The 25,465-nt window shown below is 42.6% G+C and overlaps 1 protein-coding gene across 1 annotated transcript in view; it reads right to left on the bottom strand.

Annotated features, from left to right (window-relative positions):
• The window catches only part of LOC145355638 (hepatocyte growth factor-like), a 47,224-nt gene that overhangs the window by 6,541 nt on the left and 15,218 nt on the right, over window positions 1–25,465 (bottom strand). The window contains exons 5-11 of the mRNA XM_080207882.1: window positions 23,337–23,479; window positions 22,204–22,324; window positions 20,973–21,091; window positions 20,076–20,241; window positions 7,239–7,372; window positions 3,819–3,909; window positions 1,370–1,500 (exon numbers count right to left, since the gene is read on the bottom strand). Coding sequence (XP_080064008.1) covers window positions 1,370–1,500; window positions 3,819–3,909; window positions 7,239–7,372; window positions 20,076–20,241; window positions 20,973–21,091; window positions 22,204–22,324; window positions 23,337–23,479 — 905 coding nt within the window. The remainder of the gene's footprint in view (window positions 1–1,369; window positions 1,501–3,818; window positions 3,910–7,238; window positions 7,373–20,075; window positions 20,242–20,972; window positions 21,092–22,203; window positions 22,325–23,336; window positions 23,480–25,465) is intronic.

Raw genomic sequence — 25,465 nt, 5'->3', positions numbered from 1 at the left:
TTAATTTTAAAAAATTAAAATCTTAACTTGATGCCAATTAAAATTCAAATGGACGGCATTTTCAAAAAAGATATAACGTAGATTCGATTGCACGTGTGTGGAAATACATAGAACTCCTACAGCAAAAGGCTGTGCTCTGGCAGTCAAGTATATACCACTATAACATACAGATGTCATTTTTAGAATATATAAGGGTTTGAATTTCAAGGTAATTTTTTAGAGCATTAAACATTTATAACCAGCTTTTATAAAAACTTTAAGCAGATCACATTTCATGCTTTGAATAATGAAAAAAAAACAAGCATCAAAAAGCTACAACCAACACATTGGGCAGGATTTCCCAGTCAATTGACTTCTGGATGCTCTCCAAATTTTCCATCCTGTCTGCGACGATGTCTACCACTATTGGGACAGGAAAATCCCAGCTATTATCTTGTTTAAATGTAGAGGCAACAGATGCTCGTTTAAATTATTTGTTTTTTTCTGTTCCCCATTCTTGCTTTTCCTCACGTCAGTGGTGGGGAAGTTGTTGGAGAGGATTTTTACAGGTTGGATGTATACGCATTTAGAGCGTTGCGACCTGAATCACAGTCTGCCTGGATGGGTGAACCATCATAAGCTCAACACTATTCAAGACAGAGTAACTTCACAGACTGACAGAGCTTTTGAAAAAAAACACTGATGCAGACAAAGGTTGCAACATCCATTCCAGTGTTGCTGGGGAACCCATAGGTGAAATGTGTCATTCACTCGTAGAATCCTTACACTGCAGAAAGAGGCTATTTGGCCAATCAAGCCTGCACCGACAACAACCCCACCCAAGCCATATCCCCGTAACCTCATGTACTAACCCAGCTACTCTCCCTGACACTAATGGGCAATTGAGCATTGCCAATCAACTAACCTGCACATCTTTGGAGTGCGGGAGGAAACCAGAGCAGCCAGATGAAAGCCACGCAGACAAAGAGAAAACGTGCAAACTCCACCCGAGGCCAGAATTGAACTTGGTTCCCTTACGCTATGAGGCAGCAGTGCTAACCACCATGCCCCAATGCCGTCCTCATGCTTTAACATATAGCCACAGGCCTTGACAAAATTTCTCCAAAATATTTGCATTGCATCATACAAGGAGTGAAGTCAACAGCCCCAAAATTGAGAATCTCACTTGACGACTTGAGCATGGATGTCCATACACCTGATTCAGTGAAATTCCAACTTTTTTGCCATTCAAATGAACAGCAGACAAATCAGAAATCTTGTAACGAAACACAGGGCTCCTCCTGATCCAATTCTCTGATCTGTGTTTCGGCTAAGCAAGACTTTGAATTGGGAGTCCTACAACCTACAGGGAATTTTGTCAAGTACTTACAAGATTCTATTGCACAGTAGTCCCAAAGAGTGAGAGGATCATCTGTGAAACACCAGGGACCATGTTTATCTTTATCTGGATTGCGACAGTAGTTCTCCACCAAGCCTTCATTATTGCTGTACAAACTGGTTCTGCAGATAGAGACAGGTCAACAGTTACACAATGATAAGCCTTGTTCACCTCTGAACAGATTACGACAGGATGGATGTTTTAACCTTTCCAGCCACACATCTTACTTATTAAGAATATGATTAGATTTGAAATGACTGGTCTAATTTTATTGGTGACTTTGCGAAATCTTGCCTGGGCTCTGCAAGCAACTGAGCAGGGAGCAGGCAAGCAACCCACAATTGCAAAAACTTGAGTATTCGCCAAATGTGCCTGTGGACGAAGCACTAGCATTCGCAGTCTGCCTAGATGGGTGAACCATCATAAGCTCAACACTATTCAAGGCAGAGTAATTCACTTATTCTGTGGCCTCTGCCACTGGACTCAATATCCACTTAGGCAATATTGCTGCACTGTAAATATACACTGCAACAACTCAACAAGGTTACTCCAATAGCAACCCCCTCCCTTGTAACGCCCACCACAAAAGGCAGACAAGAACATGGGAGCACCATTACGATCAAGAACCCTCCAAGTCACACACAACGAATAAAGAAAACTGCAGCACAGGAACCGGCCCTTCAGCCCTCCAAGCTTGTGCCAATCATGAAGTCCTATCTAAACTGAAAAAAAAACCTTCTGTCTTACTCAGACCATATCCCTCTATTCCCTCCCCATTCATGTAACCATCCAGATGCCTCTGAGAAAGGCACTTCGAATTGGACAAGTATCACCATTCCATCACTGTGGTTGGGTCAAAATCCTGGAAATCCCCATCTAGCACTATTGTGGGAATATCATAACAACTACAGTAGCTCAATGTGAAAAGCATGTCCCACCCCCTTTTCCCTACTGATGAAGTTGGGATCTGCCAGGAATGACAGCAAGACCATAATCAGGCCACCATTTGAACTTCCATGGAATCTCCACAAATCCACAAAAAAATCCAGGCCACAGTTTCTCCTAGACAGGCCGGATGAGGAAGTGATCAGGCTGAGCCTATGGGAGCTCCTTCATCTTGAATAGTGAGTATGGTTCCTTAATTAGTGCAACAAGCCATGTACATTATCAGGATGGACATTTCAATCTTCAAATTTGATTCAAAGATTATTTGCACAGAGTAGTAGACACAACAGATCCAGAAAAGAAGTTTGCCCATAACAACACAATCCAACTATTGAATTAACACCAAGTTGAAGAGTGACCTTTCACCTTTCCAGATTGAAAATCAACACAACAGGTCAATAGTGTAATGTGACTAAACCACTTGATAGTTCAAAAATTCAAATTTATGGGAAAGAATCTGATGGAAGGGAATCAAATGAAAGAATTGTCTTGACTAATAAGGAAAGTCTGTTTTTCAGCGCAAGATATGTGAGCAATTTGAAAGGAGAGAAATTAGAAAAGGTGGTAAAAGGTTCAGTAAATTGTTCAATAGCATGATTGTTTTTCAAAGGAAAAACAATCTCGGAAGACTTTAAAATTAAATAAAACCATCAATGGTACTAAATCTATTAATTTTAAAGAACATTTGCACTTAGATTCTATCATGACAGTACGCAATGACATGGTCAAATGATGCAAACAGAACTTCAACACTCAGGTTGGCCGGAATTCTCCAGTCGTTCACATTGGTGGGATTCTCCGGTCCTGCCAACAGCACTGACATAGGATTCCCGGGCGGCAGCAGGATTTTAGGTTCATTAACGAGCTAACTGACGTCCGTTATCCCTGAGCCCCCTGTAAATCGGTAGCAACTGAGGGATTAAATGTACGATGCACACCTCTTCTGTGCTTCCAGAATGCCGCCCAGTTTACTGGTAGCATCGGGGAAATGGGGGGAGAGCGATGATGCCCCTTATCATTTCACAACAAGAAGGGTAAGGGATGCTTCTAAAACTTTCCAAAAACACAACTTCTATCACCTTGACTAGAAGGAAAAAGGCAGCAGGTACATGTAACACCACTGCCTCAGAGTTTCCTTCCAAGCCACACACCATCCTGACTTGGGAATACATCACCGTTCCTTCACTATCACTGGGTCAGTATCCTGGAACTCGCTTCCTTACAGCAACATGGGTGTGCCTACAGTACGTGGACTGCAGCAGTTCAAAAAGGCAGCTCACCACTTTTTCAAGGGCAACTAAAGGTGGGCAATAAATTCTGATCTAGCCAGCAAGACACACACCCCTCAAATTAATAAAATGCTGATACAGTGCATCGACGTTTGAAGGTGTGATAGTGACAGGCATGCTAAATGCTACTCTATTAGACACAAGTGTGTTATTTATCCAACAACAAACCAACCAATTCTTGACAACCAGAGCAATTTGAGTCTTACCTTCTGTAATTTACCCAGGGTGCACACCGTATGCCAGTCCTAGTTTTAGAGACAGCTCCTTTGTAGGTTGTCCCAATCCCTTGGTAACACTCTAGACAAATAGGAAGTCATGGACTTGGGTTAAAATATACAGCATCAACTTGGATTTTCAATTCATCACATTTTTATTCTTTCATCATCCTGCCAATTTTCTCCCCTTACTCTTTATTTCCTAAAATCTCTGACTCAGCCTGGGATATGATTTCATAGTCACCTCCATAGCGCCCAAGGAGGCTTGTCTGTACAGGAACCCAGCAAGGCAGCAGCACACTACACATTCAAACACACTTCTTCCACAGGCAGCCTTCAGACTCCCCAGTCACATCTTTAACCTGATTCATTTTCTGAATATGCATTCTGAACAGTTTATTTCTGACTCTCAAATGATGATGAAGTGAAATTTCAAGCAACCACTTGGTCCATTCCCACACCTCAATTAACAATGTGGTCCAGCTGGTAGGTTCAGCAAGACCTCTGCGCCCCATCCCTGGGTCCTGTCAGGCTCTTCAGTCTCTCCCACCCCCAGCACACACATAATCAGGCTCCGTGACTCAGTCACACCTGCTACGCTGCGGTTAGTTAAATTGTCTGCACAAGTCTGCAAGTTAAACCAAAAAAAGCAACTTCTCAAGATTGCCATTGTGTCATGAATGGTTACAGCACAGAAGGAGGCCATTCAGCCCACTGAGTCTTTCCCAGCCCTCTGCAAGGACAACTCTCCCAGTCGCACTCCTCCAGCTCTTCCCTGTAACCCTGCAAGCATTTCCCCTTCAGGTAATTATCCAATTCTCGTTTAAAGGCCTTTCATATATTTTATATTTGAAAACTGCAGATGAAAGGCAATAAAGGTGAAGTCCAGCCATTGAATTTAGAAACATATTTTGTTGCAATGCTATTTTTGAAAACATAAATATCGTAATTATTCTTTTACAAGTCAGGCCTCATTAGTTGCAGCATCATTGTTTGGAAGACTAAACATGTCGCTGCAGTCAAAAAGAAAATAAAGTATAAGATTTTAAAAAGTTATTCATTACTATATAAATCTCACTTTCTGTTCAGCCTCTGTGAGTCAGGGACCCGGATTTGATTCCCGGCTTGGGTCAAAGTGCGGACTCCGCCCAGACATTCTTCCCGTGTCTGCGTGGGTTTTTTCCAGGTGTTCTGGTTTCCTCCCATAGACCGATAGGTGTGCTGGTTAGGTGCACTGGCCATGCTAAATTCTCCCTTAGCGTACCTGAACTGGGGGATTCTCACAGTAACCTCATTGCAATATTAATGTAAGCCTACTTGCGACTAATAGATCGACGATAAAGCCTCATGACCCAAATCTCTGGTTGGCAGATCAGGTTGTTTCGGAAATAAGAAATTAGCCGTTTTGTGGGAAAGTTTAGGATTGATGGGTGACTGTTGTGCAGTTTTAGAATAAATTTCAGCAAAGTTCTTCTGTAAACTGTTCAATGCCCCAAAATACAATGAAGTGATCAAGAACCAAGGTCAATAACCCAAATGGCTTTTTCCAGATTTGATTTGGTGATGAACTAAAATTAGTTTGAATCATTTTCTTTGCCTCTCCATTTCCGGTTCCCTTCCGAGTCTCAAGGTAAGTGGTTTGAGTCAAATAAATCACATAAGTGTACCTTAACCATGATAAAAAGAGAAACTGCAACAAAAACAAAACCATGCTGGTAATATCGAGTAGGGCAAAGATGATTAGAATTTGAGATGGATCTTCAAAGTTAACATTTTAGATGAGACAATTTTTTTTCCCGTTTTCTTTATTCACTTAAGAGATTGGATATTGCTGGTTAGACCAGCATTTATTGCCCATCCTTAATTGCCCTAGAGGAGATGGTGGTGAGCTGTCTTCTTGAACCACTGCAGTCCATATGGTGTAGGTACACCCACAATGCTGTTAGGAAGAGAGTTCCAGGATTTGACCCAGCGACAGTGAAGGAATGGCGAATACATTTTCAAGTCAGGATAGTGAGTAGTGTTATATCCGTGTCCAGTCTTTCTTCGCGTCTAATATTAAATCACCACCCAGATTCTCAAGTCTTTATTTAATCATCTTCTTTCAGATGTTGACCAACTTATTAGCTGTAACTTTTCCAACTCTTACGTCACCCCCACTCTACCAATTGTGTGAATTGATAGCGGGATCCTACAAGGGATAATACCACTGGCTGCAGACTGCTGGGGTTGCATAGAGAGGGAATGAGAACCTCCATATTGGGGCACCTTGAAGGTCAGTTATGATATTTAATGTATTATCTGCAACAGGTCCAGAGATAAAAAGTAAAATAAAAAAAGTAAACTTTATTTATTAGTCACAAGTAAGGCTTACATTAACACTGCAATGAAGTTACTGTGAAATTCCCCTAGTCGCCACACTCCAGCACCTGTTTGGGTCAGTGCACCTAACCAGCATGTCTTTCAGACTGTGGGAGGAAACCGGAGCACCCGGAGGAAACCCAAACAAACACAGGGATCAGAGGCAAGCCTTTCAGCAGTGGTGTTGGAGTCGTGAGGGTGGCTATTGCCACAGGAGGCCCCTCCTGTGACCATACAACAGCCTTTAAGGAAGGGTATTCCCCACTCACAAACTTACTGAAAGACCACTGGGGTTTCCCCACCTTGCTCCCCAAGCGGCCCAGGGAATTGCTGGCAGGTATGGGAAGTGCCCGTTTATTGGCCAGTTAAAGTTTAAAGTAAAATGTTTATTTATTAGTCACAAGTAAGGCTTACATTAACACTGCAGTGAAGTTATTGTGAAATTCCCCTAGTCTCCACAGTCCGGCCCCTGTTCAGGTCCATGCACCTAATCAGCACGTCATTCACAGTGTGAGAGGAAACCACAGCATCCCGAGGAAATCCATGCAGACACGGGTAGAATGTGCAAACTCCGCAGAGACAGTGACCGAAGCCAGGAATTGAACCCAGGTCCCTGGCGCTGAGAGACAGCAGTGCTAACCAATGCACTACCACGTTAACTGGTTTAATTAGCCTCCCACCAATTAGATCTTGAGATTATCCTATGGCGGCAGTTTAGAACATCAGGCACCCTCGTAACGTCTTCCTCCACCACATTGTGAGGCCTCCCAACAATATTGTGCTTTCTATGCTGAATGGACTTTGTAGAGAGCAATGTGTAAAATTCAGACCAATGCATGCTTTTGCTGCCCTCTTGTGCTCCACTCATTTTCAATGAGACCATTGACAGGTTGTTTGTTCAAACGGTGCCAAAATGTGTTATTTAAACTGTAACCCGAATCCATCATTTCCATCTCTCTGAACTTAGAAGCACCCCCAATGCTTATTGAAGAACTTCCGCATTTTAGGTAAATTAAAAATACAGACCGACAAGTCATTTGCACATTTTACCTTCTGAAGGTGGGGTTTTATTCTCACACCTCGGGATGTGAAAACAGTAAGCTGTTCGGATATCCGGATCCGTAGTGAAGCACCAGGGAGCTTCTGCTCCATCAGGATTCCTGCAGTAATTTTTTTTCAAGTCCCTGTAAAATAACCACAACTAAATTTTACAGCAAGTCAAAGGTTTGAACGTTGGAACAGGCTTACTCCTAACTCGATGCAAACATAGCCTTTACATTGAAAGCTATTTCTTTGATTCAAAATATATGCACCAATTGATAAGCATGTCAAAGACCTATCATTATCATATATTTACATCTGTGAACTTGCATGGGCAATCACTGATTGACCTTCCTGTAGGACTCGCTGAATACGAGCTCCCTGAGGATTGGTAATTAATTCAGCAGGTGGAGCTTGTATACTGAACCGTGTATAAAGCAGGCCCCTGAGTGGGTCCATTATTGCATTGTCCTGGTTGGGACCTGTTTGTGTTCACCACAAGCTTGTGGTTTCACTTTAATTTGGGCAATAAATCACTGTTCCTTTACAGCCAACTCCTGGAGTTATTATAACATCTATATTCAGCCAATCTCTTTATTATAACTATCAGAAGTTAAAGCAATGTCATACCAGTGAGGAACTGCTCAGAGCAGTACAAGACCTGGCTTATCAAACTGCAGCACCAACTATGGAGTTAACGTAACGAAAGTCCTTCTGGCCGAAATGTTAACAAAGCCCCCCTCTCCACAGATACTGCCTGACCTGCAGAGTATTTCCAACTCTTCTTTTCCCCATCAACTTTCACTTTCTAATAGGCAAAACACAGCTTCCCCTGCCAAATATTTGTAACATTTAAACAGCTGCTGTTTATCAACATGAGGGAATTGAAATAATCTTCTTGGCAGTCTAACTAATTGTCTGATAACTGGTTTGCTTCATGCCATTTGTAGTCTCCCATTGTCAGCCAGAGTTTGATCTGTTTTAATTTACCCCCTAGATATGCAATGCAGTTTAAGCTAAAATTGTTTCTCACAATTGTAACTTGGGAATCACAACTCAGCTGATTTTGTTCATGATGTGATATTAATAAATTCAGCATTTCCCTACTATAATAATGTTGTGCATTGGGAGACAAGAAGCTTGCAGTCACTGGGTTAAAAAAAAATGGAGTCTTTATTTGTGGTGTGTGATGTCTTCCATTGCTGCTGCTTCTCTCTCTGTTTCCTGCTCTACATCTTTTGACATCACATCTATTTGCATACATTACTCCAGCAAAGCTCCACAATGAGCCAACAGGGACAAGTACATTTTCATAACTTCCCCCACCTCCCTTTAATCTAAACCTTCCCGAAATAAGCTCAACATGGACAACAGTCAATAAGTCAGTTACTCTTAATGAGTCAGACAGTCTGAAAGTCGTTGGTCATGGAACAGTTGATGGCGAACCTATTGCATCTTCAGCTTCCCAATGACATCAATGGTTGGCTTGACTGACAGTGCCATAGGAACTCGAGGTTGTCTCTGGGTCTGAACAGAGTGTGAGCTATTGACTTCCTCAATGATGTCTGCTGGTGTCAGGGTTGCCAGAAAGTTCTGACTAGGTAAATCTGAACCTAAAATTTTCAACAGCTTCCACTCTTCTCAGATTTGTTTTTCCAACTAGCAACTGTTTTGCATGTCTCCTCCAGATAGCATCATCTCTGGTCTGGACATTGTAAGAGACAGGTTCTGTCAATGCAAGAACACTGTGTCAGGAACCCATTTCTCCCTTGTAGAATATTTGAGCCAAAATTCTTTGTCCTTTTTAGAAAACCTTTTGTGTTTTGCCATATAACAATCACTCCTCCTGTCTGTGAGTCGCTTCACTCTCCTCAACGCTGCTGTAAAGCATGGATATTTCTCCTGTTATTTAGTTTAAATGATGTCCTGATTCATTCCTCCTTCTTCATTTTACTCATAGCTTGCACAATGGTCCACCATGTTCAAGATCCCTTGCACAAGTAATGATGGCAAATACCAGCACCAGAAAGATTGCTACTAGTAAAAAGTTTACCAGGAAGCCCTGATACAAGGAAACTGGGAAGCCATGGAGCTCAAGTATCTAAGCAGTAGGAGCAACATTTGGTAAAGATGGAACCTGCAGCAGGACTGGTTTGAGACCAACTCAGCTGAGATGACATCTGTCATTTATGCAAAAAGCAAAGCCGACATGATGCACAGTTAAACCCAAGACAGCCATGCAAAAGGTAGGGACAAACTGAGAAAATAAACACTGAGTTAGCTCTCTTCAAGAAATCCAAACAGCTTGTGACAATGGAAATGTACTAGTTTTGTATGAAGACAGCAAGAGGATGCTTAGTCCTGTCATCACCAAAACTGCCCCTGGAAATTAGCTGATAGTGAAGCACTCGCTAAACCAACAGATGTCCCACTGGGCTGAACATTATTGTGAGCTGCAAGAGGACATCTCCCAGTCAATGTCTGATACTCTCCTACAGCTTCCTGCCATGGATGAGTTAGATAAAAATCCTTCACCACGAGCAAAGACAGATGGTATGGATGGAAACCTAGCCAAACCATTCAGGCACAGAAAGGTCCATCGATTGTCATACCTTCATGACCTTCTCCTTGGCTGCAAAGTCAGCATATTCCACAGGAGATGCGTGATCCAAAACAAAATAAAGGCAATAGAGAAAATTTCAGCACTTACAAGTCCATCTCACTCCTGAACCTTATGGGTATTACAAAGACTCCATTTACTTGCAACTAAGGTGTACCCAGAAACAGAATGCTGTTTCTTCTCCAAGAGATCCACTGTGGACTCAACCTTCTCCATACACCAGCTCCAAGACAGTGAACACCATTCCAGAGCAAAGTTCCTCAGGCTCATCCACTGCACTGTACTGCTTGATGGGATGGGTGCAGGTCAGGAGGATGGCGGAGGGAGAGCAGCGATCGAGGGAGGTTGGAGTTGTGCTCTGCCGGGGGGGCTGCCTCCCAGATGGGTCCGATCGCGGGGGAGTCTGAGAGGAGGATGGGCTTCAGAGGTTCCCCTGCAGAATAGGAATCGGCTTCAGATTTTTATTCTGCAGGTTGGTAACAGCTCGGATCCGGAACGGACCCCAAGACGTTAAAATGGAATTTGGTGGTAGAGTTGGGCAAGCAACTGGGGCGTGAACTGGATCCGCGCCCAAATCGGGTGTCGGTAAAGTCGTGGTCTACTCGGATTCAGGTGTGGATCGCGTTAAAGGCCCGACGCCCGAATTTACCGCAATTTCGCACCCGGGCAAAATCGAGCCCCAAGAGTGAAGCCAAAAACACAAGTGCATCCTGATCGCAGAACTCTTCCTTGCTGGTCACGCACACGGAAACTCAGCTACAAAGATTCATGGATTGTCTTTTCCATGCCTATTCACTTGTTCTGACTGATTTACAAGCGAACGAAAGAATGTGGTCATGGGGCAGGGTGCTGCACCTTCATCCTGATCTTGCTACATCGTTTGCCACTGGAAGTGCTTAGTCAATTCTGCTACCTCAAGTCCATAGTGACCTCTGTCCTTGGTGCACATCATATATACACAAGGAATGTATTGGCTGGCTCATTAAAATGCACACCGAATAACATTAAATTGATTTTTAGGACCAAAAGGCAGGTTCATTAGACCAACAATCTCAGCACCTTGCTGCACCACTGTGAAACATGGACGTATTACAACTAGCAGGAAAGAAGTACAAATATTTCCACCTTCATTATCTGTGACACACTATGGGTATGCCCTGGCAGGACAAAGTCATGAATACAGCATTCCCCTCACAATCAGAGCACCCAGGTTTGTTAACAGCAAATCAGAGACAGATTCGCTGCCTCCAGCACACAGAATGGGTGCCTGGTGCAGTAACCAGTACCAGACAAAAAGTCAGACACCCACTTCAAGGGAGCTTGCCAGGGCTGTAAACATCCATCATCTCATTGAGCAGTAGCTTGGCAACAGACAGACACCAAAAACAGCAGCCCACAATGACAGCCTGGTAGTTTCATGTGAGGCACTTATGGCAGAACCTGCCCCTCAGATACTGGCCTCTTCAGCAATAGGTGCGACAGGTGAAGGCACCTCATCTGAAGAGACAGTTTGCTGCAAGTTCACCATCTTTCACAAATGGAAGGCTGCTGCCACAGATAAAAGAAGAAAAGTACAGCACAGCAGCAGGCCTTTCAACCCTCCAAGCTCTTGCCAATCATGATTTTTTTTCGCTAAAAAAATCTTCTGCCCTTACTTGGTCCATATCCCTCTATCCCTTCCCTATTTCTGTACCCATGCAGGTGCCTCTTAAATATTAAGAATGTGCCTGCTTCCACCACCTCCTCTGGCAGCCCGTTCCAGGCACCCACTACTCTCTGCATGAAAAAGCTGCCCCACGTATTTCCCATAAAATTTTCCCCCCTCACCTTGAACCTGTGCCCTTTTGTAATTGATACCTGCAGCCTGGGAAGAAGCCTCTGACTATCCACCCCGTCTATGCCTCTCATCATTTTGTAGACCTTTATCATGTCTTCCCTTAGCTTCCATCCTTCCAATGAAAACAATCCTAGTTTATTCAACCTCTCATCATAGTCAACAACCACAAAACAAGGCAACATTCTGGTGAACTTCCTTTGCACTCTCTACGAAGTTTCCAAGTCCTTCTGGTTGTGCAGTGACCAGAACTGCACACAATTTGGCCTCACCAAAAGAAATAATTAGAAAGGTTACTCAAGTACATAAACTAGAAACATACAGCATTATATTCAAAGATTTCTAATCTCTGTGCCAGAAATTTTTATATAATGGGCATCACAAGGAATAGTTGAGACAAACAGCACTAATGTGTTTCTGATGAAACTGGATAAACACAAGGGAAAAGAGAAGTAGCAGTTACGCTGCTGGGGTTAGAAGGAAAGGAGTGATAGGAGGCGAGTATGAAGCATGAATGACTGGTACAGACTAAATGGGCTGAATGGCCCATACTTGTCCACCTTTCTACATGATCCAGGTACTGGCGGAAGAGAAAGACAGCCACCCTTTCGCTTGATAGAACACCCTGAATCACTCACCATGAACAGCAATTTCTGTTTTTCCATTTTTTTCTGAAATAGGTTCTAAGCTTTCTTCTTCCCAAAAAAAGGCCAGAAGAGTTTAAATGGACCTTAATGAATAAGCATATCTAAAAATGGGCAAGGCAAATCAGTTGACGGCCACTTGACCTTTACACCATTGAATGATCACAGCTGTCTAAATACGCATGGCTAGAACACAACACATGACATACATATACACACACAAAAAATATTTAGGCTAAAATCCATCAATTTTAAATGGCGACAACTCAGACTTACAATAAAACACAATACAATGATATACATACATTCAATTGACTATGTAAGAATATATTGTGTATAATATTTTGGAATTTAAACAAAATTTTCTAATATTTGAAAGGGGTATATTTTTATAGACGAAAACCACACAAATGGTATCTTGCAATAAATGATGATTTTACAATCCCACGCATTTATAGACCAATTCACCCATAATGTGCAAATATTATTTTCAGTCTAAGTGATGTCTTGGTGAACTGGTCGAACTCCTCACTAAAATTTCAGGTCTGCCTCCAACCAACACATCTTGAGGAGAGTTTATAGTAGTATATATAATGTTGGTTGTGCAAAAAGGTTACAAAAAGTAAAGCAGACAGTATCCTAGGCTTTATTAATAGGAACATAGAGTAAATGAGCAAAGAGACTATGCTGAACTTATACAAGGCTCTAGTTAGACCTCAGCTGGTGTATTGTGTAGAGTTCTGGGTGCCATACAATAGGAGGGGTGTGAACACAAGGGTTTACAAGAATGGTTCCAGGAATGAGAAATGTCAGTAATGAGGACAGATTGGAGAGGCTGGCATCATATTGATTCAGGGAATGAAAGGATTGATGTATGAGGAGAGATTAAACAGTTTTGGGCTTATGCTCACTGACTGGAGTTTAGATGGCTGAGACGGGATCTGATCGAATTATATCCAATTTTAAAAGGGGTTGATAAAGTAAATGTAGACCAAATGTTTTCTCTTGTGGGTCAATCAGAAACAAGAGATCGCAGGTATAGGTTGAGAGGTGTTAGGTTTAAAACTCAGATGAGAAGGAACTACTTCTCACAGGGGGTAGTGAATTTATGGAACTCACAGCCTCACAATGCAGTACAGTCTTAAACGTTGATTAGTTTCCGGAAGGAAACAGATATATTTCCAATCTAAAAAAAAGGAGATAAAAAGGGGTGTGCGGTAGAGAGATGAACTTGAAACCAGGGAGAGATCAGCCATGATTTGATTGAATAGCACGGCAGACTCAAAGGATTGAATTTGCTCTGAATTCCTGTGTTCCTATGGTCCCATGTTCTCCTTGAAAAGAAGAATGCCAAGACCAGGTTTGGTAGAGATTTTCAAAACATGAGGAAGCTAGACAAAGTAGGGAGAAACTGTTGCTGCTCGTGGAAGGATCAAGAATGAGAGGGCACCGATTTAAAATGTGTGAAAATGAGTCAAATGTGATGTGGGAAAAGAAAACCTCATACAGCAAATTGGTTTGAGACTGGAACACACTGTGTGGTGAAGGCAAGTTCAATCAAGATATTCAAGAGGGCATTAGATGATTACTTAAATAGAAATAACGTGCAAAGGTACAGGGAAAAGGCAGGAGAATGGCACAAAGTCATAATTGCTCATTGGGGGTGCTAGTGGAGACATGAAGGGCCAAATGGCCTCCTTTGGTGCCGTATTAATTCGGTGATTCTATGCCAACTGCCTTTGTACTGCACTTCTCAATTCTTCACCCAAACATATTCGCAATACAATTTTTCTATGCTACCAATACCATACCACCCCACCCCCACCTTCAAGTCTCTGACTTTATCAATTCAGACACTCTGGGAGCTTGACAATTCTCCCAGATCTCATTCTGGTCACATTTGGAGGAGCGGTGGGTCCAGTCGCTTTGCATTAACTTTATTGGTTCAGAGTTGAAATTGTAGTGCGAGGTGTTTCAAACACTGAGGTTTCGACATCTGGTACATCGACTGCACACTGTAGTGCTGAATTTCTCTTTTATCAACCATCCTCTATGGTCAGATACCATTGGCTTGTCCAAAAGGAGGGAATGCTCGCTGCGGTTATTCAGAGAGTGAATCGGATTTTCTTTTTCTGGGGGGTCTGCCATGATCTTGTTGGAAGTTGACTTTTCCAAATGGAACCTTTATTCCCACTTGTTTCATAATTTTAGCCAAATATTTGTTTACTTGTTTATTCTCCATTTTTTTTTTCAGGCTTATTAATCTTTCCATTCAGCTCAGCAATTACTCCAGCGTTTATTTCTGAGTTTTGACACATCAGTATAAAAGAGAAGGCTGAAACCTTCTCAGGATCGTTGCGAATAGCAACAATCTTCAGCCAGATGATCCATCTCAGCCTCTTCCGGAGGTCCCCAGCATCACAGACACCAGTCTTCAGCCAATTCAATTCACTCTGTTAAGAAATGGCCGAAGGCGCTGGATACTGCCAACGCAATGAGCCCTGACAATATTCTGACAATAGTACTGAAGATATGCTCCAGAAGTTACCACACCCCCTAGTCAAGTTCTTCCACCGCAACTACAAAACTGGCTTCTACCCGACAACATGGAAAAGTGCCAGATATGTCCTGTACACAAAAAACAGGACAAATCCAACCCGGTAAATTATCGCCCCAGCAATACAAGAGATTTTCTTTTTCCCTCTTGCTTTTCTGAAGATCTGCTTGAAGTCTGTACACAATCCAAATGTTTGCTTATTACATTCTTTTCAACAGTCAACCTTTCTGTTTCTTTCAATGCCTTTTGTACATATATGACACCACAGAAACGTGTTTATTCAGATCTTGGTTCATTGAAGATTTTACTTTATTATGCATTTTCAAGGGTAGATATTCTTCTTGACTTGTGTTTTAAATCTTCCAATTCTACTTTGATACAATATTTCCTCATCTTATTTCCGTCTTTCCTTCCGCTGCCTGCAGCACAACTTTGTCCTGGTCTTTCATTTCATTGTTAGCCAGGTCCGCCTCTCAGGAAGCTTGTTGCAGTTCTGTCATCATGCTATCTGTGGCTTTATTATCAGTTCCCATCTTGGAATGCTCTGCTACAACAGTGGCATGGTGGCACAGTGGTTGGCACTGCTCCATCACAGCACCAGAGACCTGGGTTCAATTCCAGCCTTGGATGACTGTGTGGAGTTTGCACTTTCTCCCCATTTCTGCATGGGTTTCCTCCAGGTGCTCTGGTTTCCTCCCACAGTCTAAAAGGTGTGTTGGGTCGGTGGAATGGTCATGCTAAATTGCCGCTTAGTGTCAGGGGGATTAGCAGGGTAAATACATGGGGATAGGGCCTGGGTGACTTTGTGGTCAATGCAGGCTCAAAGGGCTGAACGGCCTCCTTCTGCACTGAGGGGATTCTATGATTCTACTTTACCTTCAACCAATGCCAGATCACTCAACACTGTCACCTGCTGTTGCAGTTAGGATGTGTTGACTTTTTCAAAAAGATCTATCTGGCTGCCCCTCAGCCTTACCTTTGCTCGGCACTACTCTCCTCGGAACATGCACTTCATTGTACCATAATGGTCTGCCACCATCGTGTAGTTGGCTTTTGTCCTCTCATTGCATGATTGAGTTTGTTCTGCCCTTTTTAAGTTTTGTGTGGTCTATAACTTGAAGATTTAAGTACTTGTCACAGATTTTTAAATATCTCAAAGCTGGCAGAGGATTCATCAATAAATTACATTAGGTTTACTTCATCAGCAATCTCACCAAATAAGTATAAAAATTGATTAATTTGGACTTGCTCTGATTTTCTACCTACTCCTGATGTACAAAACAAATCTTTTCCATGACACCCTGTTTTGTTTCTGGTTTGGCTCTGGCATGAGCTCAATTACTATAACTTACTATCCATGTCTGTTTTCTATAAGATGGTAGTACAGCTTTAAGTGTTCTTTCCTACTCTTCCAAGATGGCACCAACATAACTATCCTTTCACTTCTTCCTGCACCTATTAGACCCTGGTGGGCTCCCAGTGTGATTGCTGTTCTAACTCTTTAAATCAAATCTCTTTGCAGGAAATTAGAAAGCCCACCAGCCAGAGCAAGTGAGGAGGTTGACACAAAGTCTAAAAACTGGATAGGAGGGCGAGTTTAGCCCCTGGTTGACATTTAAAACATTTTTTTCAATTATTTGAGCTCACAGGTCATGTGGTTAGGTGACATCCACAGCCTACAACTGTGTTGGCTAAACAATGATATGTCCTTCCTGGTAAGTGTCCTGATGACTTTTTAAAAAGTAAAAAGTTCAGCCCTTTATCAGACTTTTGCTCACCCTTTTGTGATCTGGCTAGGTACCTTGACTCTGTGCTGAATCAGATTTGGATTTTCTTCTGCACAGTGGAATTTTCTTCTGCCTTTTTATTTCTTGACAATCTCTGGCAGTTGAGGATGCACTTCAACCAAGTCAGGACATAAACTTCTTCAGTTTATGATACCTTGAGATTCCAGTTCACAATTGTGAACAATAGTCTGCATGAGGGGCCTTTTCAAAATCTAAGTTTGAAAGATTCTTCTCATGCCCTTCTTTACCAAAGAATGTCCCCTCCACCTACCCTCCTGTGGTCCTCGTGCCCTCCATGGCCCCCTCATGCATGGGAATGTGTGATGCGCCATATCATGGTAAGCATGTATATGAGGCCAAAGGAGGGCTGTCCCCTAGCATGGGTCACCATAGGGTGTGGTTGGGAAGCATGAGGTGGCATGAGTTGGGGCACAGGGGTGGTGTGGAAGAGTGAAGGGGTAAGGGCCGGAAGGACTTTCTTTGTATTTTAACTGGGACAAAAAGCCAGGGCATTGGGCTGGGCCTTTTAACCAATCCATCGTGGGACCTGGCAGATCCTGTGGCTACCTCTGATCTCTTTCCCAGGGTTGGTTGGTCCAATTGCACCCCACATCCACTCCTCAGGAATGAAAATCCTACTTTTACGGATTTGAAGCAGGATGGGGCGAGTCAGAAATTTTCCCAAATCCCGCTTTCTGCCTCATTCTCAAATTGTGATATTGAAATCATCAGTGCAACGGGTTCAACACATTTGGTTTGCAAGATGACAGAATCTTACTTGAGGAACTTGGCATTACCCCAGAGGATGAGAAGGGGGACTTAGTGGTAGGGGATGGGGAAATGGCTGAGGCCCTGAATAACTTTTTTGTTTCGGTCTTCACGGAGGAGGACGTGAATAATTTGCCGGATGTTAGAGATGGAAAGGTGGTAGGACTGGAGGGTCTCGATGACATTACTGTTACTAGAGAGGTGGTGCTCGACAGACTGGAGGGGCTGATTGTGGACAAGTCCCCAGGACCGGATGGAATGCATCCGAGGGCCCTGAAAGAAATGGCGGAGGTGATAGTGGATGCCTTGGTGGTTATTTTCCAGACGTCGCTGGATTCCGGGGAAGTGCTGGAAGATTGGAAAACAGCTAATGTTACGCCGTTGTTTAAGAAGGGTGCCAGGCAAAAGGCGGGGAATTATAGGCCTGTTAGTTTAACGTCTGTTGTAGGTAAAATGTTAGAATCCGTCATCAAGGAGGAAATAGCGAGGCATCTTGAGGGGAACTGCTTGATAGAGCAGACGCAGCATGGTTTCCTTAAAGGGAAGTCATGTCTGACAAATTCACTGGAGTTCTATAAGGATGTGGCTAGGGCAGTGGATAGAGGAGAGCCGGTGGATGTGGTCTTTCTTGATTTTCAGAAGGCGTTTGACAAGGTACCTCACAAGAGGTTATTGCAGAAGGTCAGGGGGCATGGAGTTGGGGGTAGGGTGTTAGCGTGGATAGAGGACTGGTTGTCAAATAGGAGGCAGAGAGTGGGGGTCAATGGGTGACTAGTGGAGTGCCCCAGGGGTCGGTGCTGGGGCCTCAGCTATTTACCATTTATATAGATGATCTGGAGGAGGGAACTGAGTGTAGGGTGTCGAAATTTGCTGATGACACCAAAATTGGTGGAAAGGCAAATTGTGCGGAGGGTGGGGAGAGTCTACAGAAGGATCTAGATAGGCTGGGCGAATGGGCCAGGAAATGGCAAATGGAATTTAATGTTGGCAAGTGCGAGGTGGTCCACTTTGGTAGGAATAATGGTAGGAAGGATTATCACTTACGTGGAGAAAAACTGCAGCAGGCGACGGTGCAGAGGGACCTCGGGGTCCTTGTGCATGAGTCGCAAAAACCCAGCTTGCAGGTGCAGCAGATGGTCAGGAAGGCGAATGGGATGCTGGCCTTCATCGCGAGGGGGATTGAATATAAAAGTAGGGAGGTCTTGCTGCGGCTGTATAGGGCATTGGTGAGGCCGCAGCTGGAGTACTGTGTGCAGTTTTGGGCGCCGTACTTACGCAAGGATATTTTGGCCTTGGAGGGAGTGCAGAGGAGGTTTACTAGGCTGATGCCGGAGTTGAGGGGGTTGAGCTATGAGGAGAGGATGAATAAATTAGGCTTGTACTTGTTAGAGTTTAGAAGAATGAGGGGAGATCTCATTGAGACGTATAAGATGATGAATGGGATGGATAGGATAGAGGTGGAGAGACTCTTCCCACTCAGAAAGGATAGGAGGACTAGGGGGCACAGCCTCAAGATAAAGGGGGGGCGGTTTAGAACGGAGTTGAGGAGGAACTTCTTCACTCAAAGGGTGGTGAATCTCTGGAATTCTCTGCCCGTTGAAGTGGTGGAGGCTACTTCACTAAATATTTTTAAGACGCGTGTTGATGGGTTTTTGATAAGAGAGGGGATTAAGGGTTATGGGGAGAGGGCGGGAATGTGGAACTGAGCCAAGACAGATCAGCCATGATCTTATTGAATGGCAGGGCAGGCTCGAAGGGCTAGTTGGCCTACTCCTGCTCCTATTTCTTATGTTCTTATGTACTGTCAATAGTAAAACCGAGGATGCGTGACATCAACAGCAAAAGTAAATTCTTCCTAATATTTGCATTTAAGAGGAAGGTAGATACGATGAGGTGGAGCAGCATGGAAGAAGGTTCATGTGGAGCATAAGATATAGGAGCAGAATTAGGCCATTTGGCCCATCGAATCTGTTCTGCCGTGGCTAATTGTGGCTAATAAGTTTCTCAATTCCATTCTCCTGCCTTTTCCAATCGAGAAGCTTTTTATCCCTGTCTTAAATGCACTCAACGATCTGGCCTCCACAGCCTTCTGTGGCAATGAATTCCATAGATTCACAACCCTCTGGCTGACGAAATTCCTCCTCATCTCGGTTCTAAAGGATCGTTGCTTTATTCTGAGGTTATGTCCTTGGATTCTAGTCTCTCCTACTATTGCAAACATCCTCTCCACATCCATTCTATCCAAGCCTTTCTGTATTCTGTAAGTTTCAATGAGATCCCCCCCTCATCTTTCTAAACTCCATCAAGTACAGGCCCAGAGTCCTCAGACGCTCCTCACACGTCAAACTTCTCATTTCCAGGATAGTTTTCGTGAACCTCCTCTGGACCCTCTTCAGGGCCAGCACGTCCTTCCTTAGATACGGGGCCCAAAATTGCTCACAATACTCCAAATAAACACCAGCATAGACCAGTTTGAACCAGATAGCCTCCTTCTTTGCTGAAACTTCCAAGTAATATTCTTCTCAAAGGCTTTGTAAAGGAAGGAAATAAAACTACACCATCTGGAAAATATTATAAAGATATAAAAAAAACCACAGACGGGGTTTATAACCTCAAGCAACAGCAAGATTACTCACTTGCACTTATAGTTCTCAGGGGTGAAGTTGTGATGATGAGGATACTGTTGATCCCAGCGTTGGCAAGGAATTCCTGAAGGTGTAGTGTTCATGGTCCCTCTATAACTCTCTCCAAGATCCTTGAAGCATTCTGTAGTCACCTCCAAATCATGGTCACAATTGTGAACTGATGTGGCAAAACAGAGGACTCCTTTCAGAATGATGTTCTTATTAACATTAGAAAGCTATTATCGCGCTGGCAAGTCCAGCAGCAAAATACAAACTCTTTCTTTAGAAAAAAAAGCAGCCCCCAGGCCTCACTCTATATTCATATTATATTAAAGAGGCAATAATGCAAGATCACAAAGTTCCTTGGTTCCAAAGACGTCTCCCAAAAATTAAGGATGATGCCAGTTTCTTCGAGTAAACATTCTGAAGCAATCTTTTGCATTAATTCAGTGTTTCAGGAAATGCATTCATAAAGCAAGTTGTGAAGCCCAAAGAGATGCTTCCTGCTTTTGAAATCTATTGGGACCAACAAGCTGAACTCCAAACACCAGCTTCTGTATCACTCAGCTGCAGAGATGCGGTCAGATCACAATCTGAGCAAGGAAGAGAGATCTTACAAATAACACATATTAGTCACACTATACATCACTGAAGAGATTATTGCTTTTGTCATCAAATGCTAACAATCCAATGTATGAGGTTCTGCAGTGGTCAGTAAGGTTTTTCCCAAGTAGTGGCTCTGCATAAAGGAAAATATGAATCATTGTTCTGGATTTTAGGACTAACTGCACGTTTTAATTCAAGGCAACGTTAGTAATGACCTGAGGCTTCAGTTTGGTTTGTCACTGATGTGGAAAGTCCCTGTATTTATTTTAATTTAAACTATAAAAGTAGTGACTATTTACTCACCACATTCTTTAATGGCACAATATTCCCAAGGGGTGTTAGGATCAAGTGTATAACACCAAGGCTTGGTGCTTCCATTAGGATTACGACAATAATTATCATCCAGTCCCTTATCCGGAAATCTGAAAATTTAATCACAAGGATTGCATTCGCTCATTTTGCTCAAGCGTTAAGTAGTTTCAATAGCATACTTAAGCCAAAATAATCAAATAATTCGTTGAAAAAATGTCCAAAAGCATCCAAAAAGTTTCACACAATTCATGAAATATAATGGCGTGTGCCACACAAAGTTGACAAACAACACATTGACATGTCAGGCGATGTGTAGTTGTGTGTGTGGAAAATATTAATGCCAGCAAATACAATGTATCCCAATTCGGGCAATTGGTCCATTTGACTGGTTCTCTCATCTGTAGCACTGACCGCATCTGTTTTAGCATGAGACTTAGTTCATAAGAGTTAGGAGACTTAAGGGTGATCTTACAGAGATCTATAAAATAATGAGGGACATAGATCAGCTACATAGTCAGTATCTTTTCCCAAAGGTAGGGGACTCTATAACTAGAGGGCATAGGTTTAACGTGAGAGGGGAGAGATATAAAAGAGTCCAGGGGAGCAATTTTTTCCACACAGGGGATGGTAAATGTCTGGAACAAGCTGCCAGACGTAATAGAAGAAATGGGTATAATTTTGTCTTTTAAAAAGCTTTTAGACAGTTACATGGGTAAGATGGATATAGAGGGATAGGGGCCAAATGCAGGTAATTGCGACTGGCTTTGTGGTTAAAAGAGGGGTGGCATGGACAAGTAGGGCCGTAGGGCCTGTTTCCTTGCTGTAAACTTCTATGACTCCATGACTCTAAAACTCTTGAAATCAGCTTGTCTTCAGTCTAATATTTCTATTGCCTTTATCAATTGCTCCCTGTGGCTCTTTGAGCAAGATTGCCAATTAGCTTTCACTTTGTGGCAAATTAAGGGTAGCTATGTGTGTGGTTCTACAGTTACAAGGGTCACAGTCATTCCACATTGGCCCTTGCATTGAATTCAAGTTAAACACACTGACGTACTTATTCCTTTCATGTTCATTTGAAATGACGGCTCAATTCTTCAAGCCAATATCGAGCACTTTTGACAACACCATGTCTAATTCACTAAAGTTATTCAAAACAGGTTTGGATATTGAAACTTTGCAGGCACATCACAAATTAACCCTCCTGCATTTTAACTGTTCTCACCGTTCAGGATTGAATCTGTGATTATGTGGCACTTGAAGGTCCCAGCGTTGACATTCCTTCCCCGACTCAGTGTGGTCCAAGGGTCCTCGGTAAGTTTCTCCATTACATGTCATGCACTCAACTACATTTTAAAGCAGGGAGAAAGAACACTTTTGGTCAAAAGTTTCTTAAAATCAAAAACACTGCACACTTTTCTTTTGAAATGGGTGGGGGGGTGAATCAGAACAAACAATGAACTGCAGGTTGACAAAGAAGGTTCACCGGGATGTTGCCTGGTCTCGAGGGTGTTGGCTATGAATTGAGGTTGAATAAACTAGGATTGTTTTCACTGGAAAGGTAAAGGCTGAGGGGGTGACCTGATAATGGTCTACAAAATTATGAGGGTGGAAGTGTCGATTACAAGGGGGCACAGGGCTCAAGGTAAGAGGGGGAAAGCTTAAGGGAGATGTGCGAGACAAGTTTTTCACACAGAGAGTGGTGGGTATTTGGAATGTGCTGCCAGAGGAGGTAGTGGAAGTAGGCAACATTCAAGAGGCATCTGGATGGGCACTTGAAAAGGGAGGGTATAGAGGGATACAGACCAAGTAAACGCAGACGGGTTTTTTTTAAGTCTAGTTCTGGCATCAAGATTAGGGTGGCACAAAGGCTAGTACTGCTGCCTCACAGTGCCAGGGACTTGGGTCCGATTCCCAGCTTGGGTCGCTGTCTGTGTGGTGTTTGCACATTCTCTCTGTGTCTGCGTGGGTTTCCTCCTACAGTCAAGGATATGCAGGTTAGATGAATTGACCATGCTAGATTTCCCCTTAGTGTCAGGAAGACTATCTAAAATAAATGCATGGAGTTATGGGGATAGGTCCTGGGTGGGATTGTGGTTGGCACAGACTTGATGGGCCAAATGGCCTCATTCTGCACTGTAGGATTCTATGATCAACACGGGCTTGGATCCTGTGCTGTATTTTTCTTTGTTCTATTTCATCTCATCACTGATTCACATTATCTGAATCTAACAGACGTCTAAAAAAATACTTCTCAAACATAATCCAGATCCTTCACCTTATGGTTCCAAGCTTGCAAATTATATTTAGACATTTTGCAAACAAGAGTCTTTGTAAGTCTCAAAAGGAACTTGTCACCTTCTGAACACTGTGGAATAGCACAGCTCTCCAGCCGAATCCCTGGGTTCATTGTGAAGCACCAGGGACCTCCTTCCTCACCCTCTGGATTCCTGCAGTAGTTGTCTTGCAGATTTTTATTAAGATATCTAGAAGGCAAAAATCTAATCAAGAAGACAAACATAGATTCAGGTTGAAGGTATGTGCAACCTAGATTCTGTCAAAAGGTAAAATTTAAAGATGTGTAATCAGCTAGAATAAAAATCATCTGGATTTGATCTATCTCCCATACTACCTCTGGGGACTGTTTAGTTCAAGCTGAAGGGGTAAATTGCAATGCTCACCGTAAAGAGTTCAAAAGCTTAAATTAATTTCAGCAGTTTCAATGCTTTCCCATGAATGGTGTTTACAGCACAGAAATATACTATTATGCACCAACTGCATTAAAATCAGCAACTTCCCATTCAAAGTTGTCAAAAGAATGGCTGCTACAAATTAAAAAAAAGCTCCCCAAGCATATTCACATTCTTCAAAGGTGGAAGTTAAGATTTATTGGTGGGCTTCAACCTGCATTTGACCCATGTTACCCAAGAAGGATCGATGCCAACACTTGATACATAAAATATCTCGCAACGGAAGATTCCTTAAATTAATAATGGGAGTAAAAAGCATTTCTCAAAAAGGAAATTTGTGTTGACCTACTTTTTTTGGATTTTCAGTTATTAAGATATATTTGTGGAAGTGCTTCATGTTTGCTTGTGAAAGTTCAAGACACTAAATCACTTGACAAGTCTTATCATCACTGCATACTTGTTTTTTTCAGGGTTGTATAATAGACATCGTTCAGCTTTCTTGGGAGAACATTAAGGTTTACAGAAACCAAAATATGGTTTTAACCTATCGAGCGGGATTTTATGACCTCGCTCGGGCCAGACCGGAAATTCCTGTCCAAGGTTGACGGAGATTTTCGTTGTCAGCTCCTTGCCTGCAACAATTCCATGGCAGGTGAGATGGTAGAGTTCTGGCCATCATGTTTTTAAAATGTAAGATAGAAGGTACTATTCAGATGTGGTAGCCTAACAGTCACCAAGGCACGCAGACAGCAACAGAAGTTCCCTTCAGCTGAACCCGATTATGAAAGTGAAGGAGTGAAGCTGGTTTAAAGTGAGGGGTAAACTCCAACCCTTCAGTATCCGATATGTTGCTAGGAAAAAGCAGCTAACTACATTGACAACAATTTCATTGAAAACAAGTTGACTTGCAATTCTAGATTTTAAAGTGGATTCATTCAAAGAGAAAGAATCAAACATAGCAAATAAAAAAATGCAGAAATACTGGAACTTATGAAACTTCTTTCTCTATATAACTTTTTGAAGCAAATAAAGATTATTATTAAAATGTCAGCTACAAATCATGGTGCTTTCAATGTAGAAAAGTGACTTGCACATTCTGACCCTATTGCTGAAGGTTGCTGAAATAGATTTAAAGGTGTTTTTACTACAAGTAGTGGTCAGGTCATGTAATGGTGCTTCATTCAGGTGAGTTAGATGAGAATCTATGGCAGTAACAAGACGTTTGCTTGTACATTATTTATTTTTCCTCAGAAAAATCCATGGACAAAGGCAAGTTATCTGAAAGGTTTTTATGAGTAGATTTCTCCATGAGTGATTCAAATATATTTTGCAGATGAATTATATGCCAGAGGATTGCCTCATCTGTCTCCTGGAAAGTATCATTTATAAAGAATTAGTAACATAGTTGATTAAGGACTTGTGGAAGATGTGTTCTGTTTCTCAACAGGTTTACCTACACCTGAAAATTGCAACTGGAGAAACAATTTTCCAAATATAATGCATAGTTTTCATAGAATTCCTACAGTGCAGAAGAGGCCATTCAGCCCAATGAGTCCACACCAACTATCTGACAGAGCATCTCATCTGCGTCCACTCCACTGCCCTATCAGCGTAACCCCACCCATTTACCCTGTTAATTTCCCTACATATTTTGGAACACTGAGGGTTAACGTATCATGGCCAATCCACCTAAGCAGCACATCTTTGGAATGTGGGAGGAAACTGGAGCACCGGACAAAACCCACGCAAACATGGGGAGAATGTACAAACTCCACACATACAAATAGTCACCCAAGG

This window comes from Carcharhinus amblyrhynchos, chromosome 19, assembly GCF_965287045.1.
Source record: "Carcharhinus amblyrhynchos chromosome 19, sCarAmb.v2.hapA, whole genome shotgun sequence".
NCBI classification, from domain to species: domain Eukaryota; kingdom Metazoa; phylum Chordata; class Chondrichthyes; order Carcharhiniformes; family Carcharhinidae; genus Carcharhinus; species Carcharhinus amblyrhynchos.
This window is presented reverse-complemented; position numbering and strand designations above follow the sequence as displayed.